Source organism: Ochlerotatus camptorhynchus, unplaced genomic scaffold, assembly GCF_037179485.1.
Source record: "Ochlerotatus camptorhynchus isolate MF236.1 unplaced genomic scaffold, CSIRO-AGI_Acam_v1.1 ptg000062l, whole genome shotgun sequence".
Classification (NCBI taxonomy): domain Eukaryota; kingdom Metazoa; phylum Arthropoda; class Insecta; order Diptera; family Culicidae; genus Ochlerotatus; species Ochlerotatus camptorhynchus.
Genome location: NW_027040552.1, coordinates 1276527 through 1292715, shown reverse-complemented (window position 1 = coordinate 1292715; position 16189 = coordinate 1276527). Strand labels below are relative to the sequence as shown.

The window sequence follows — 16189 nt, the reverse complement described above, 5'->3', positions numbered from 1 at the left end:
CACCTGTACTAATCCATCTACATACCAGCCCACTACTAAACTGCCATCTCACTAATCAACGGTACACAAGTAGCCGTACCAAAAACCTTGCTGATATGATAAGCACAGTATCATCCGCCATCATCGGAATCGTATCCGGAACCTCATCACAAGTGTTCGTCGGATTTCAGTCGATGTTTATTTAAACTGATGACAGATGATGTTTATTCAAAATGTTTTCACTTGTTGACGTAAGACTACTTTGATCACTTTTGAGTAATTATGAGTAACTCAAATTTACTCAATGCAAAAATATTAACTCGAAGTATAGCTGGCTTGCCCCTAGGTTATAACATGTTAAAGCGCTATCTTGATGGTGGTTTCTGTGTTGAAATTATTTGACAACCGTTATAACATGTTATAACTCTCCAGTCTGGACAGCGTTTAATATACTCTCGGTTGTAAACATCAAGTTTGAATGTCGACTAACGGCTCATGGCGAATCAAGCGAAAACGACCACGGAACGTGTTTATTGATATCATGTACCAAGGTACCAAGGAATTTCGAATTTAGGAGGACAAGGACTGGATTTCGGTGGTGACGGCCAGCAAGATCAAGTGTTGTGTTCCACCGAAGATGCACGGAGGCTTAGGAATTTCGAAGTTTTTTTTTTAAATTTCGTGTTGGTAAATGACAGGCTACAGTCATCCCACCCAGATAAGACCCCCGCACCATTCTTCAACTTCGATTATGTTTCCTTCTTTTACATGTGCATCTGCGTGTTCATAAATAAATAGGGAATAATAATTGAGAACTTGAGAACACAGGTAATGATTGCCATTCTGTACCCTCCTTTCGACAGAGATACACTTGCCGATAGATTTCCGAGTCCGTCAAAAAATTTTACATTCAATTGGAATCAATCAACACAGATCCACAGCATATGATAAATAATTGGAAAAATAATTCAAACAAATGTATACCGTTCTTTGAATTATGATTGGATTCTTTCTAACACTTCCGTTTCAAATGAATTTATTGACTCGGATTTCGAATTGTTCGTTTTGCTGGATGGCATGAATTGATGCAAGCCTGCATCACGAATGGTGTTTTCCAGCTTCAGGATTAGTTTTTTCTCCCTTCTGAGAAAAGTAAATTTTTCCGGGTTTTCTGCGTAAATCCCGTATATTTCACGCATGCAAGTTTTTTTTTTTATCAAAGAACCAAATACCTATTCAAATTAAAAAAAAAATATTTGAATAATAGTGAAGGGAATAACTTGCCTCTCGTGTGAAATCCATTTTTCATTAAACGAATGTCAAATGTACACTTAAAACCAAAAATAGTCAAAAACAAAAAAAAAACAACTGTCAGACTAAGTATGACCAACAATCAATACGAAACTAACGATTTTAAATTGGCTCACCACTTTAGTAGCCTATTGGTCCCAAGCAAACGATTAACGTACCCTATTCTAGTTGAAATTCTATTACTACACTATGTTTGTTTTGATTCGCTATGAAAGTTTGACAGATAACATCAGGGGTGTGTGGATTCATGCAGAACATGCAGGGGTGAGTGAAATAGCTTGGGACTGCTTGGGACCGTTGTTCTGGTACTGAGTGAGCCAAAAATAATAATGATTTTCTTCGGGACCCAGTAGTCTTAGAGTTACCTCTATGGTATGACATTCACAAATATCACAAATATTAAAATATTTAATATTTCCACCATCGGTATTGATGCTTATACTTGAAGCTAGCCTTCTCCTAGGTTTTAATTTATTTTGAATTATTCATATGTTTATAGAATGAACATTTTTATTTTTGATTTAAATGAACAAAATTCGGTTCCGTGATAGAGGTAACTCTAAAGGCCGGCGCAAAATAGATACGTTTTCGGGTTTTTTGACAGATAATACATGGGCTAACTGTCAAAAAAACTGAAAACGTATCTATTGTGCGCCGGCCTTAAGACCAGAAGGTCCCGAAATTGACGGCAGGAATGCGAAACAGAACAACAGCGAACGGATTCGGATCAGTTGTGGAAAAATAAAGAGCACACGCGAGATTAAACGTTTATCTTATTTATTGTCGAGCACTAAAAACACCGATCAGAACGCGGTAGCGAAACTTTTTATTCTGTTTATGTTTATTGTATTGTTCTGATTGTTCACCCTCATGCCAAGATGAATATATGTACAAAGGTGTACACAACAAACAAGGGGTGAATCCTGGGGTGAATAAAGTGGTAAACATTGCACATTCCACACTCCTCCTCAACGCTTTGCCACTTCACTGATTCTTCTCCAATCCCAGCATCTCGAAAAAGCGCCCATGCTTCTCCGGACCCAGGGGCTTCGTCATGATGTCGGCGATCATAATGTCCGTGGGACAATATTCCAAAACGATATCACCTTTTTCGCATAGCTCCTGGATGAACTTTTCCTTCGTACTGATATGTTTGGAACGCCGGCTCGATCGCTCCGTTTTCACGAATGCCAAACACCCTTGGTTGTCCTCTTTCAACACTGTCGGATCTCCCAGCGATTCACCGAAATCAGTTAGCAGCTGTCTTAACCACACAGTTTCTTGACAGGCTTCTGACAGGGCGACATATTCTGCCTCCATGGATGAAAGGGTAACACACTGTTGACGGCGGCTAGCCCACGAGATTAAGCCACCATGATAGTAGAATACTGATCCTGACGTTGATCTTCTGCTTGCAGGATCACCCGCCCAATCTGCATCGGAATACCCGACTAAGCCTTGATCGACAGCTCCACCTAAACGCAGATAGCAATCCGACGTAGCCTTCAAATATCTCAGAACGCGTTTAGCAGCGGTCCAATCTGCTTCGCTGGGAGCCGAAAAACTTCTACCAAGAATCACCGTGGACGCAGCAATATCCGGTCGAGCAACAACCGACAAGTACAGCAGTCCACCAACTAGACACCTATATTTGGTAGCATCTTCGAACACTGCACTGTTGTTTCCATCTTTCAAAAAACCCTGATCCATCGGCGATCTAGTAGTCTTCGCTTCATGCATACCGTTCTTCGAAATGAGCTTCTCGATGTAATTCTTCAGCCGTATCCTGTAGCAATCTTCTCCACGTAGCACTTCTATTCCCAAGAAATGGCGAACTTCACCGAGATCCGTTAATTCGAACTCGTTACACAGACTGTGAACGATCTTCTTCACGATAGCATCCGATTTTCCAGATAACAACATATCATCCACATATACGAGCAGAAACACTTTTGTCTCATCTTCCATCTTCACAAACAAACACTGATCTGCACTAGATGCCTTGAATCCGAGCTTCGTGAGAACACTCTTCAACCTTGTGTTCCAGCATCTGGCCGATTGACGAAGGCCATAAATGCTTCGTTTTAAGCGGCACACTAACTCCTCCTGTCCTCGAGCTACGGAACCCGGTGGCTGCCGCATAAAAATTTCCTCTTCCAGCAATCCATTGAGGTAGGCTGTCTTAACGTCGAGGTGCCAAACCACCAACTTCTGGCTTGCAGTAATGGTGAGAAACATCCGCAAACTGGCTTGACGTGTCACCGGGGCAAAAACCTCATCAAAATCTATCCCGAACTGTTGGGTGAAGCCCTGTGCTACCACCCTGGCTTTGAATTTCACCACCTTGTCCTCTTCGTTACGTTTTACCTTAAAAATTCATTTGGATCCCACCACTTTACGGCCTGCAGGTAGCGGTACCAACTCCCATGTTTCGTTTCGTCGGAGGGAATCCAATTCTTCCGTCATTCCGCCACGCCACTCTGAGCTCTTCATAGCTTCTTTGTAGCTTACAGGTTCCTGCACTGCACAAGCTGCTATTCCTACGACGTAATCCTCAAGGAGGTGGGGATTCACTCCTTTGTTTCCCCTCTGCGACCGACGAACCAGGTCCGAACCTTCAGCTTCGTCATCTGATGCGTCAAAGTACTCGTCGTTGATCAAACTGGTATTCTCATCTTCCTCATTACTGGGTTCCTCCTTGAACGGCCGCAATTCTATGTCGTCTTCAACTTCCATTTGCTCCATAGAAACTGGGAACTCCACCGAGGATGTTCCGTTCCCGAGTTCCAAGAATCGGGCATCTCTGCTAACGGTGATTTTGGCAGTTTCTCGGTCAACGAATCTGTACCCCTTGTGTTCCATGGAGTACCCCACGAATGTGAGTTTACGAGCCTTTCCGTCAAGTTTGCTCCTCTTCATACCTGGCACATGTACATACGCAACGCTACCGAAAATCCTAAGGTGTCCCAGATCCGGCTTTCGTCCCCACCAGAGCTCGTAGGGAGTCTTCGGCACAGACCTAGATGGCAATCGGTTCTGGAGATACGTTGCGGTAAGAACAGCTTCGCCCCAGTATCGCTTCTCAAGACCGGAATCAAGGAGCATGCATGTTGCCATTTCCGTGATCGATCTATTTTTCCTTTCGGCAACACCGTTGGACTGGGGGGAATACGCGGTAGTATACTGCGGAGTGATACCTTCTTCCATGTAAAATTTCCACAGTCACTTATTATCAAATTCTCCCCCGCCATCGGAGCGCACAACCCGTGGTTTACGTCCAAAATTGTTCTCTGCCCAACGCACATAGTCGACAATGTTCTTCGTTGCTTCCGACTTGTGCTGCAGCAGGTAAGTGACTGTGAACCTGCTATAGTCGTCGATGATGTGCATCACGTATCTGTTTCCACTAGGAGTGACGGTTTTCATCGGGCCGCAAAGGTCCGTGTGGACAATATCAAGGACTTGTAACGACTTCCTTGTGGTTACTTCTGGGAATGGGGCACGGGATGCCTTCCCCTCTAGACAACATTCACACACAAGTTTTAAACTACAGTCTCTCACCTGCATTCCGGTCGCAAGCTGTTCCTTACCGATGCGCTCCCCGCATAAACGCGAACCATAAATTGACCTTACCTAAAATGGTTAAAAATTGTTTATCCCTGCTAAACTTTAACTGAAATGGTTATGGAACTTTACATGAACGTTTAATGATAAAGTTTCAACTTTATGTATTATGGTTTTTTGGAAATGGACCTTACAAATAATGGGTTGTTAAGAACCATTACCACCCATTACCATTCCAAATTCTTGTTTTCTCCATACATTTTCAGAAAGAGAACTATATAAGAACGTTTTTACTTATGATTTGAGAACATTAATGGTAATGGTTATGGTAGTCAGTAAGGTCCATTAATGGTTTTGTATTATCGCTCAACTTTACGTGGAATATATCGTGAATTGGTAATCAGTAAATTACAGGCAACCAATTCGCGATATATTCCACATAAAGTTGATCGATGTTACAAAACCATTCGTGGACCTTACTGACTACCATAACCATTACCATTAAAGTTCTCAAACCATAAGTTAAAAGGTTCTAATATAGTTCTCTTTCCGAAAATGTATGGAGAAAACAAGAATTTGGAACGGTAATGGTTCTTAACAACCCATTATTTGTAAGGTCCAGTTCCAAAAAACCATAATACATAAGGTTGAAACTTTATCATTAAAGTTCATGTAAAGTTCCATAACCATTTCAGTTGAAGTTCAGCAGGGATTATAAACAATTTTTAACCATTTTAGGTAAGGTCAATTTATGGTTCGCGTTTATGCGGGTCTGCAGCCGCCCAGTCGCGGTGCCCTAAACGCCGATGCCACTGATGTTGACAGTTCTCCTTGTGCTGTCCCGATGTTGCCTGCAAGGTGATACAGACCACCATGGCGAAAACCCGTCGCCACGACAGTCCCAGCTTTCACGATTCTCCAGCCTTCATTGTTGAAATGCACTTCGAAGTTCTTCAAAGTCAGCCTCTCCACAGAGATTAGGCTGGTCGACAATCCCGGCACATATTTCACATTTTCCATGTCAATCTTGATCACTTCATTGTTACCGTCAATACCGTGTATAACGCCACTACCTTCCCCAAGGATCTGAGTCTTGTTCCCATCGGCCATGGTGATCCAGCCACCAGGAAACTCATTCAGGGAGGTAAAAAACGACTTATTGTTCGTCATATGTGCACTAGCACCACTGTCTATGATCCAAGATTGACACTTTCCACTCGAAACGATAAACGCAATTCCTCTGTTGTCACTTTGGGCAGTTTTAGCCTTCACTTTATCACTTCTCTCCTTCTTGGAGGAACTTCCTTCTTCTTTCTTCAGCAACCGGCAATTTCTTCGGAGATGCCCCGGTTTATTACAGTAATGGCAAATACGGGTCTCCTTACTTCCCGACTTGTACTCGGCGGAACGCATCGCCTTTTCGGATTTCACTGAAACACTTTCTCGCTCAAGCCGCCGGTGGTATTCGTCCGCGATTTTTGATTTCACTACATCGATCGTAACATCATCCCCGGCGCGGCTGTCAAGAGCGGTAACCAACCCATCGAACGAAGGCGGCAGACTACGCAACAACATGCAGATCTTCGTATCTGCATCAAGCACTGTACCGGCCGCGTCAAGACGGTCAAACAACTCGTCAATTTCCACTAGGTGCTGTTCGGTATCACTTCCTTCCGACATATTTGTCGAGCAAAGCTTTTTCAAAAGCGAAACGCGCACTGAACGAGATGACTTTTGATGGTAGTTCTTCAGCGCCACAAATACATCGTGAGCAAGTACACAGTTCTTCACAATGGGGAGCTGGCTATCTTCAAGTAGCAGAATGATCGTGGCTTTTGCTTTCCGGTCATTCGTCTTCCATACCGCAGTACGAGCATTTTCCGCCGGGGAATCACTGACAACAACGTCCCACAAATCTTCCCGACACAATAAACTTTCCACTCGTATCTTCCACGTAGCCCAGTTCGTTCCATTGAGCTTTGGAACCGAGAACTTCGCGTCCGTCATTTCGATTTAATTTTTCAACTCACAATCAAAAAAGAACAACACTCGCGGCTCGAGTCCTTCTCGAACGTTCTTTCCACACATCGCACGTAGCGGTAAGCACAAAAGAATGGCGTCACACCGGGCCAAAACTTTTCAACGTTTTCACTTTTCGATCCGATCCTACTGGGCCCATAACCTGACGGCAGGAATGCGAAACAGAACAACAGCGAACGGATTCGGATCAGTTGTGGAAAAATAAAGAGCACACGCGAGATTAAACGTTTATCTTATTTATTGTCGAGCACTAAAAACACCGATCAGAACGCGGTAGCGAAACTTTTTATTCTGTTTATGTTTATTGTATTGTTCTGATTGTTCACCCTCATGCCAAGATGAATATATGTACAAAGGTGTACACAACAAACAAGGTGTACACAACAATCCTGGGGTGAATAAAGTGGTAAACCTTGCACATTCCACAGAAATAACGTGCTCAACTTTTTGGCTCAGCTCCCCTAATAAAAAATAACCATAAACGAACGATAACCCAAATCATTGAACTATTCCATAAATGGTTTGGATGATACCCAGAACACGTCGTTAAGCAAATTAACCATACAATTTTTATTAGGGTCTGGTACTCTATTCGGTCCCAAGCTAATCGATTCACCCCTCGAAACATAGGAAAAACCAATAACCCCTAATGTTTATAATGTCAAATTGATTAAATTTCAAGCAAACTGGGAATAGTTCAATTTATCAGTGTACACTAAAATTTGGGTAGTTTGGAAATAGCGTTTACACATTGTTGAAACTCCACGAGCGTGCATGACATGACAGTCGATTCAAAAACAAAACATGCACGTGTTTTTGTTTTACCGCAAACCATTCAAAAAACGCAACGCGGTTCGTCTCGGTAATGTAACATTTTTCCAATTCTTATCGAACTCTTAACAAGTTTAGTTGCATAAATAGATAGAAACAATCGCCCTTGTGTCGGAAAATGCGCGGTAGTGTAATATTCCAGCAAAACCGTGCCCTGGGCTACGTGAGCAATCACGTTCAGGCCTACGTGCGGTACATCGAGAAGCGCAACGAGAATGTCATAACAACCTGCGTGGGTAAGTCGTTCCATGTGTACGGTGCCAATAGCTTCCGACTGATTCGGGTCGGAGGACTGCACCCGGAAGATATAAGCTGCATCGCGGCGGACGGGTTCTTGACCTATGTTGCCAGTGGAAATGTGATCTACGGCTGGAGATCGAGTACACAGCTACGTAAGACGTACAAAGGGCACGAGAAGCGAGTGCACCTGCTGCTTCCATTTGGGAAGCATCTGCTCTCGGTGGACGAGGGAAGTTTGCTAAAGATTTGGTTCGTTGGCACGGAGGAGGTTTATCTGGAGATTCCATTCAACAATGAGCAGTTCGAAATTTCGGCTCTGATGCACCCGGCTTCCTATAAGAACAAGATTTTGCTGGGAAGTAGCCAGGGTGGACTGCAGCTTTGGAATATAAAAAATGCAAAGCTGGTGTATACTTTCAAGGGGTTTGATAGTAAGGTTGTGGTTTTGGAGCAAGCCCCGGCAATTGATGTGGCGGCTATTGGTCTCCAAAATGGAAAGATCGTACTGATGAATCTAAAGTTTGAAGAAACAATCATAGAGCTGACGCAGGACTGGGGACCGGTGACGGGGATTACGTTCCGCACGGATGGGCATCCTATTATGGCAACGGCTAGCACTAATGGTCAGGTAACATTTTGGAATCTGGAAGAGCAGGCGATCGTTTCTACGTTGTTGGCTCATGATGATTCCGTTACGAGTCTTCAGTGCTTTCCGAATGAGCCTTTGCTGCTGACAACATCCCCGGACAACTCGATGAAGCTTTGGATTTTCGACTTACCGGATGGTGGTGCTCGACTACTGAGAATTCGCGATGGACATGGAGCTCCTCCAACGTGTATTCGCTATCATGGTTCTACAGGGCAACACATACTGTCTGCTGGGGAGGATTCCTCCCTCAGGATTTTCAGTACCATTTCAGAAACATTGAATAAGAGTCTTGGTAAGGCTAGCTACAATCGTAAGGCCTCGAAAAAGCATCGAAAGGGGGAGGATCCTTTCCGGATGCCGGCGATCAGCTTGTTCACCTCAGAGACGACCAGGGACAAGGAATGGGACAGCATTGCTGCTGCCCATGTTGGACTGGTCCAGGTCACTACCTGGTCATTCGACAAGTGTAGGATGGGTGAGCTAAAGTTGATACCGGAAGTCTTTCAGAATAAGAATCGTACTGATTTTGGAGTAACTGCCACGGCACTTTGCCTGAGCCATTGTGGTAATTTCGTTACGATTGGTTACTCCAGTGGACACTTGGAACGATTTAACATTCAGAGTGGAATACACCGGGCGACCTATGGAAAGCCACCGGCGCATGACGGCGTGGCAGTGCGAGGAATTTCCATGGACAACCTGAACCAGTTCGTGGTTTCCGGTGGAGCAGAGGGAAAGCTCAAGTGGTGGCTTTTCAAACAGAACAGTAAGAATGAGAATGTTAGTTGTTGGTGTGGCAATTACCTACTTATGGATCTTATATTTTTCAGCTAACAAACCGGTGTGCAGTTTGCAACTCGAGGAACCGGTGTCTCTATTTAGTACCCACCGCGAAAGTGCCATGATTGTTGTTGCACTGGATGATTTTACGGTACTGATTGTGGATTCGGATAGCCGTGCGGTCGTAAGGAAGTTCGTCGGTCATAAGGGACCTATCACCGATGCTTGTTTTTCGCCGGATAGTCGTTGGCTTCTTACGGCCAGCCGAGATTGCACCGTTAAAGTATGGGACATCCCATCCGCGTATCTTGTCGATCATTTCCGTATGCCTCAGGTTTGCACCTCTCTGAGTATGTCGCCAACGGGGGACTTCCTGGCAACGACGTACGTAGACAACAAGGGAATTTACCTGTGGGCAAACAAAACTCTTTTCTCGCACGTGTCCCTCAGGGCAATCAAACCGGATGCCGAAGCCCCGTTGATGAACCTCCCGGCAACGATTTCCGACGAAAACGCGACGGCATTGATCGATGAGACCGAGATGGAAATCGACGACCTGGAAGATGCCATGGAAGATATCAATCTCAACTATGAGAGTCCACCACAACTTTCGCGGGAATTGATTACAATGTCCAACTTGGCTGCCTCGCGTTGGCAAAATCTACTCAATTTAGACATCATCAAAAAGCGAAACCGCCCGAAGCAAGCACCGCAGAAGCCAAAGTCGGCACCATTCTTCCTGCCGACTGTTTCCGGATTGGATTTCCAATTCGATTTGAGCGAAGCACTAGATCAACAGGCGGACGATTCGTCCAGGATTGTAAAACAGAAACAGGTGGAACAGTTGACCAGTTTCGGGAAGCTGCTAAAGGACGCCGTGTCCAATGGCGATGAGGAGTTCATGAAGGCGATCAATTTTCTCCAAAAGCTGGGACCCTCCATGGTGGATTTCGAAATTCGGAACCTTAGTCCCTTGGACGGGGGCAGCGGAAGTGTCTCGGTGATGAATGCTTTCATGCGAATGATTGTGGCACTGCTGGAGAGCAACCGGGGTTTCGAACTGGGCCAGAGCTGGCTGAGTGTATTCCTCAAGAGCCATGGGCGAACCATTGTGGATAACGAGGAGCTGAGGGCAATGCTGGACGAGGTAGAACAGGCGCAGGCCAAGGGGTGGAATTTGTTGGAAGAACGATTGCTCTACGGGATGGGAGTGGTTAGTAGTCTGAGGAACTTCAATGTTTGAAGTCGTTTTGATTATATTAAAAAGAACAGTCGTTAAACTGAAAAAAAAGAACTAGTTGTTATTTTGAAAGAAGTTTCCGTACACATGCGTAGGTAGAACAGATTGTATGCACGGTAAGAAAAAAGTACAAAACGGCTTCACTTTTAACTAGTTTATCTCCTTTTCGAACGGAAGGCCTAAGGTGGAGTGCAGCTGGAAAGAGGAGACGGCGAATGAAAGTGGGCGATAACGATGGGCTGCGCACTTCAAAAGAATATCGGACGAAAACCTGATGCAAATGGTTCTCGAAAACGACCGGACTGGAACTAGACAAAATGCGTGCAGCGGGCAAGGTGGATCGTCCAGGTAACTAGCGGAGCATCCGCAAACAGCGTTGCTGGTGGCAATATGCAGCCATGGATCGAGTAAAATGTTCTAGGCGATTTCCTATCTCCCATGTATTGGATCGATTATGAGCATCAATTTTTTTTTTCTGTAATGGGGACAAATTAGTGAGTGATGTGACGGTGATAATTGTAGACGTATTTGACAGAATTTTAAGCAGTACTAGATAGACAGCAAGCTTAGCTGGGAAACGAATTCACTACATATAGACAAAAAAAAAAACAATTCAAAGAATGTGATTGCTGAAATTTTGTTTGCAGCTTGGAGTTGGATTTTGACCGTAAGCTTCCTCCATTCCGCTAGATATGGCTTGGTGATATTTACATTCATCAAAAATGCAACCACTATGAATTAAACTGCGTTCTATTTTCGAACCCACATCTCATTCTACTTCTTTTTACCACCTTTGAAGTTCGACTTACCTTTGCCTTTTCCGTCCGACTTCTTGATTTTTCCGTCGTACTTTGATTTTCCCTTATACTCTCCTCCAATCTTCTTCCCCGAAAACTTACCACCCTTCTTAGTGGCCGACCCGCCTTTTCCCTTAAAGCCACCTTTGCCCTTCCTACCGCCTCCTCTTCGATCGTCCCTTTCATCATCGTCATAGTCCTTCTTCTTATCGAGCCTTGGCTTCTTCGGTTTCAGCGAATAATTTGCCCCCTTCGGAATGAAAGGCCTCTTTCTGGTACCGCTCTGTCCATCGAACAATTCCTTTTCCGGAGCCTCTCCGATCGCTTCCTTGTAGTAGCGGGTATCGTCCTCATCCGACTGATCCCCAATGGCTTCCTCTGCATCCTTCAGCAACTGTTTGTCCCGATCGGTTATACTTCCACTCTTCGCCTTGTGTTCGACCTTTTTAATGTCCTTCTTTTTCTTATTTTCCTCCTGTTTCTGTTTGCGTTGTTCCTTCAGACGCTTTTTCGCGGCACGCTTTTTACGCAGTTCCTCCACTTCGACGGCATTCTTCTGGATGTAGTCGTGATACAGGACTTCACCCGTCAGCAAATCTTCCTCTACCTTCATCAAGCGCATCGTCACGCGTGGTCCGATTTCGTGCAATCGCAGCGCCGATTTGTTGTCCGCCAGGTTGCCCCGTCGAAGATTTTGAGGTAGCATCACGTGTGTTTCTTCGTCGTCGAATTCGGAGTCCGACAGCAGGTGACCTTTCTCAACGAAATCGGCAATGTCGTCAAATTTGGACATGTTGGGGATGTTTCGGGTTACGACCTTCTTGACTCCTTTGTTCAAGTTCACCGGCACCACAGTAACGGAATAGTGACGTAAGTCAATCAGTTTTGAAACCGGGTTGTACGAGAGAAGAACGCATCGCTTCAGGGACGATAACTTTACCTAGAATTGATTAAAAAAACCGAGTTAACGATGGAAACCACTATCTCAAACTCAATATTTAGCTCACCGTTGATAGATTTATCGCCGGGAACATGTTCTGGAAGGTTGAGGCCATTAGTTTGAGATGCTTGCCTTCGCCGCTGAAACTGTTCAGGATAACCAGCGGAGGAGTGTGGAAGCTTTCCTCGTCCACGAACTGTTTTTTCGACATGCTAATCACGTCCTTGGCTAGAGTGTATTGTGTTACCTGTTTTCAAATCTGTTACTAATTTCACGAAAGCCTTCAAATTGAATTTTAACACTTACCCGGAAGGTCAGTGTCGGTCCCTTCGGCATGCGGATGATCTTGAGCGATAGGGTCTGCGGCGACAGCGAGAATAGACACATGTGGGAAACGTGAAAGAATCCAGACAGGTGAACAAAATCCTTTATCTTGTTAACACGTCGTTCGCGCAGTGCACTAGCCGTGAAGGGTTCCATCATCCGACGAAAATCACGGGATAGAGATACCACTGAGGAGCACCTTTCACCCCGGTGAATGACGTACGTGTGCGGTGCATTCTTGACCGCGGTCGATTCTTCGAACACGGGTGTGTCCACTTTCACTTTACTCTTATTGCGGCGTCCTTTTTTACGCATTTTCGCTAGTAATTTACAAAATAAAACAGTGGATAAAATTGCAAAATAAACACGCGTGTCCTTCTGCAAACGGCAGCGAACGAACAAAACGAAAGCACGTTTGGTTTGTTGTGAAGTTTGACAAACGCGTCCAGTGAAAAAAGTATAACGCCAGGCAGGCGTTCCACTCTAACTGGTAAGAACCCATTAATTGGTTAAAAAGTGACCATCTCGAAGTAGAGTGGTTAAACTCATTGAATGGGTAAAACCCGGAGTCAATCACTTTCAACTTTCAAGTTATTTTGCATGAAAAATATTCATTTTTTTGCCTTTACATCCCCTCAACATTGTTCACAAATTGGCGCCTTTTTTCCAGAGCAAAAATGAGAACTCGTTCATGATTTGATTACAATTGCTAGAATGAGCCAATATTTTGTAAAGTTCTAAATAAGCTCTGAAAAGGTTATCAAGTAAAAAGCTGATGAATATCAAGTCAAATGGTCGTACATGCTTTTGCTGCTTTCCCTCATACCCATTTATTTTGATGTTTAAGTTTTTTTTTTGTTTAGGATGATTACAATCATTAGTGACTGTTGAGATGAATTAATCGTATTTTTCATTGGTATGAATAGATTACGGTTAACGACTTGTAGTCAATTTTATTTGTTTTTTTTCGAAAATTAGAAGATACTGAGAGTAAGCACATATCATCGGTAAGAGACGTGTGTGTGAGAAAATTTGCGAAAAAAAATCTAAGGGCACCGGTGAGATTCGAACCCACAATTCCCATTCAGTACACGGGTGCATTGCCAATTATACAACGGTGCACCTATAGTATTTTTGAGGTATTTTTTAGTATTTTTATTCTATTGTTTAACTTTTACGTATTTTTTTGTGTATTTTCCGAAGTTTTTATTTACAATTCAGCTGATTTATACCTTGTACAGCTATACAAAGTACACTGTTGTACCATAGAGGTAACTCTAAGACCACTGGGTCCCGAAGAAAATCATTATTATTTTTGGCTCACTCAGTACCAGAACAACCAGTACCAGAATTACTTCTAGGCGACACACGAAATGAGATGCAAAGCGGAGAGAAAAGCAAACCTATGGAACCCATGGATTGGAGCAGCAAATTAATATGGTGAGACCATTCCAAACACCTTCCACAATTATAAAAAAAAAAAAATAAATAAATAAAATAAATACGTGCCAGGTTCAAAAGAACATTTTGAAACTGGAAGTGTGTGTGTAATACTTATATCCTATTGATAGAGGTAATACATACATGCGGGGCTTATTGTAATTGAAAGTAACCTCAGAATGGGCGTGACTCTCCAGACATTCTGAAATGGGTTACTGGATCTGCAATAGAGCTATCACCTTCTAACTCCCGGACTAAAGTTGTCTACAATGACCATAAAGGCGACATTGTAGAGAGAGTTCTTCCATAATACCACCATACATTTTTGAAAGGTCATTTTTGGATTCAGCTGCTGCATGGGTAAGTTGAATAATAATTAGCTGCGCCGTGGGTGATTTGCACATAAATAATATCGGTGGATTTTCACATTTCTGGCGATCCTGCCAGGAGACGAACCTGGAATCTTGGAGACCACCGATAGGTAATAAAGGGCAAATCACCCACTTGCAAGGAAAATTGGAAATTTGAACGCAACCGGGACGGCCGTTCTAACAAAACGAGTGAGGACGGATTTGCGAAAAATCGTCTCCTCGTGGAGGCACGGCCACAGGATAAGAACGCGACCGGGATGGCCATTCTGAATGCAAGAGAGGACGGATTTGCAAAAATCGTCTCCTTGCCGTGGCAAAGCCACAGGAGAGAACGCGACCGGGACGGCCGTTCTGAGAAAACGAGTGAGGACGGATTTTCACAGGTGTGACGCCAGTCAAAATGAAAACACTAGCTTCTCGGAAATTTGCATCCTCTATCCCCAGATTCCGGTCCAGTATCTGTGGGATTTGTTCGAGAACTGCAATGGGCACGGTGATTGGACAGCAAATCTGTTGCTAGAAGAACAAAGGACATACGAATTCGAGACAGCGGATAATTTAGAAGGCGGTGCGGTTGGCGGCCTACTCGCGTTTGAATGTGATTGCAATGAAACAATGGTATCGCAAGTGCCTTCCGGTGATCCCTCCGGTAGTGGTGGTGGTGGTGGAGGGGGTTACGAAATCGATCGGCCTACCGTCAGCTCGAAATCACCCCGGAACACAACGAAAAGAAAAAACAAAGCGGAAGAGTGCTGGAATCGACGTTGGGAATTAATCTCATAAGCCAGCTACACGCCACTTTCAAGGATAAGCATGGCTCGGGTGCCATCTCCTTAGACGAACAACCAATGAACGAACAAAGGTTTTCATGGCACCGAAATGGCAGAACAGTTGTATTTGTCGTTCTTGGATTCCATGTACAGCTGCAGGGGGAAAACAAGATTTTATGAAAAAAGATGCTCGATTGGCACAGCAAATGGAAGCGAAGAAAAAGTATTCCGTTTTGTTCAAAATGACCATCGAGGATTCCCCCAACCTGAAGGACATTATGGAAATGGAGTACGCCCTAACGGCGTACCGAAGCGAAATCAACGGCTGGGCTAAGCAAGCTCCGCAAAATCTGGCCTCGCATATGACTCGTCAAAAGCTAGCCGAAATGTATCATATCATTGACGAAAAAGTCCTGGCAAAAATCCTACATGCCCACAAATTCCGCGACACTATAACCGTCCTAAACAATTCCATTCAGGAAGAGCTGAGAAACCAAATCGTCCGCGAACGGGAAGCCCTTATGAAGCGAGCAGAAGCCGAAAAACAGAAACCACTTCCTTCGTCCTCAACGGCCGAAGAATGCCGCAATATGTCCCAGGACCACCAGGAACTGAAAAACGAATGCCACGAGAAGGCACGAAAGTCCATTCAGCGCGGCATGGCCGGGGTGGCCGAGTACTATGTCCAGGTTGCCCGGCTTCATCGAACCAAAATCGATATGTACAGCAGTAAGGCCTCGAATGCCATCAGGTGGAGGTGCACAAGCTGACGCTGAACAATGTTTGTTGACGTGTTGGATTTGCACTATCTACACTCGGAGGAAGCGCTGCAGTGTTTAGAGATTTAGAGAGAAAACTGACCCACCGGACGCAGCAGTTCAAAGAACTGTTCATCATTACAGGACGCGAGTTG

The 16189-nt window shown here is 44.3% G+C and overlaps 2 protein-coding genes across 2 annotated transcripts; one reads left to right on the top strand and one right to left on the bottom strand.

Moving 5' to 3' along the window:
* The first annotated feature begins 7753 nt into the window (after window positions 1–7753).
* LOC135717649 (WD repeat-containing protein 36) lies at window positions 7754–10648 on the top strand. The gene is made up of 2 exons (XM_065239816.1): window positions 7754–9380; window positions 9445–10648. Exons 1-2 carry the CDS (start codon window positions 7844–7846, stop codon window positions 10635–10637), a joined length of 2730 nt encoding a protein of 909 aa, XP_065095888.1. The 5' UTR covers window positions 7754–7843; the 3' UTR covers window positions 10638–10648.
* A 720-nt stretch (window positions 10649–11368) lies between these two features.
* ppan (Brix domain-containing protein peter pan) lies at window positions 11369–13083 on the bottom strand. Its single transcript, XM_065239667.1, has 3 exons — window positions 12678–13083; window positions 12439–12618; window positions 11369–12371 (listed from the first exon to the last, which is right to left on the bottom strand). Exons 1-3 carry the CDS (start codon window positions 13008–13010, stop codon window positions 11409–11411), a joined length of 1476 nt encoding a protein of 491 aa, XP_065095739.1. The 5' UTR covers window positions 13011–13083; the 3' UTR covers window positions 11369–11408.
* Window positions 13084–16189: the final 3106 nt, after the last annotated feature.

What these genes read in the sequence shown, in the direction of transcription:
- LOC135717649 (XM_065239816.1), top strand. Translation starts at nt 7,844, where the DNA reads ATGCGCGGTAGTGTAATATTCCAGCAAAACCGTGCCCTGGGCTACGTG. An exon ending in GTGGCTTTTCAAACAGAACA is followed by an intron (nt 9,381 to 9,444) that starts GTAAGAATGAGA and finishes TATATTTTTCAG; the next exon opens with CTAACAAACCGGTGTGCAGT.
- ppan (XM_065239667.1), bottom strand. Translation starts at nt 13,010, where the DNA reads ATGCGTAAAAAAGGACGCCGCAATAAGAGTAAAGTGAAAGTGGACACA. An exon ending in GACCGACACTGACCTTCCGG is followed by an intron (nt 12,619 to 12,677) that starts GTAAGTGTTAAA and finishes ATTTGAAAACAG; the next exon opens with GTAACACAATACACTCTAGC. An exon ending in CGGCGATAAATCTATCAACG is followed by an intron (nt 12,372 to 12,438) that starts GTGAGCTAAATA and finishes AATCAATTCTAG; the next exon opens with GTAAAGTTATCGTCCCTGAA.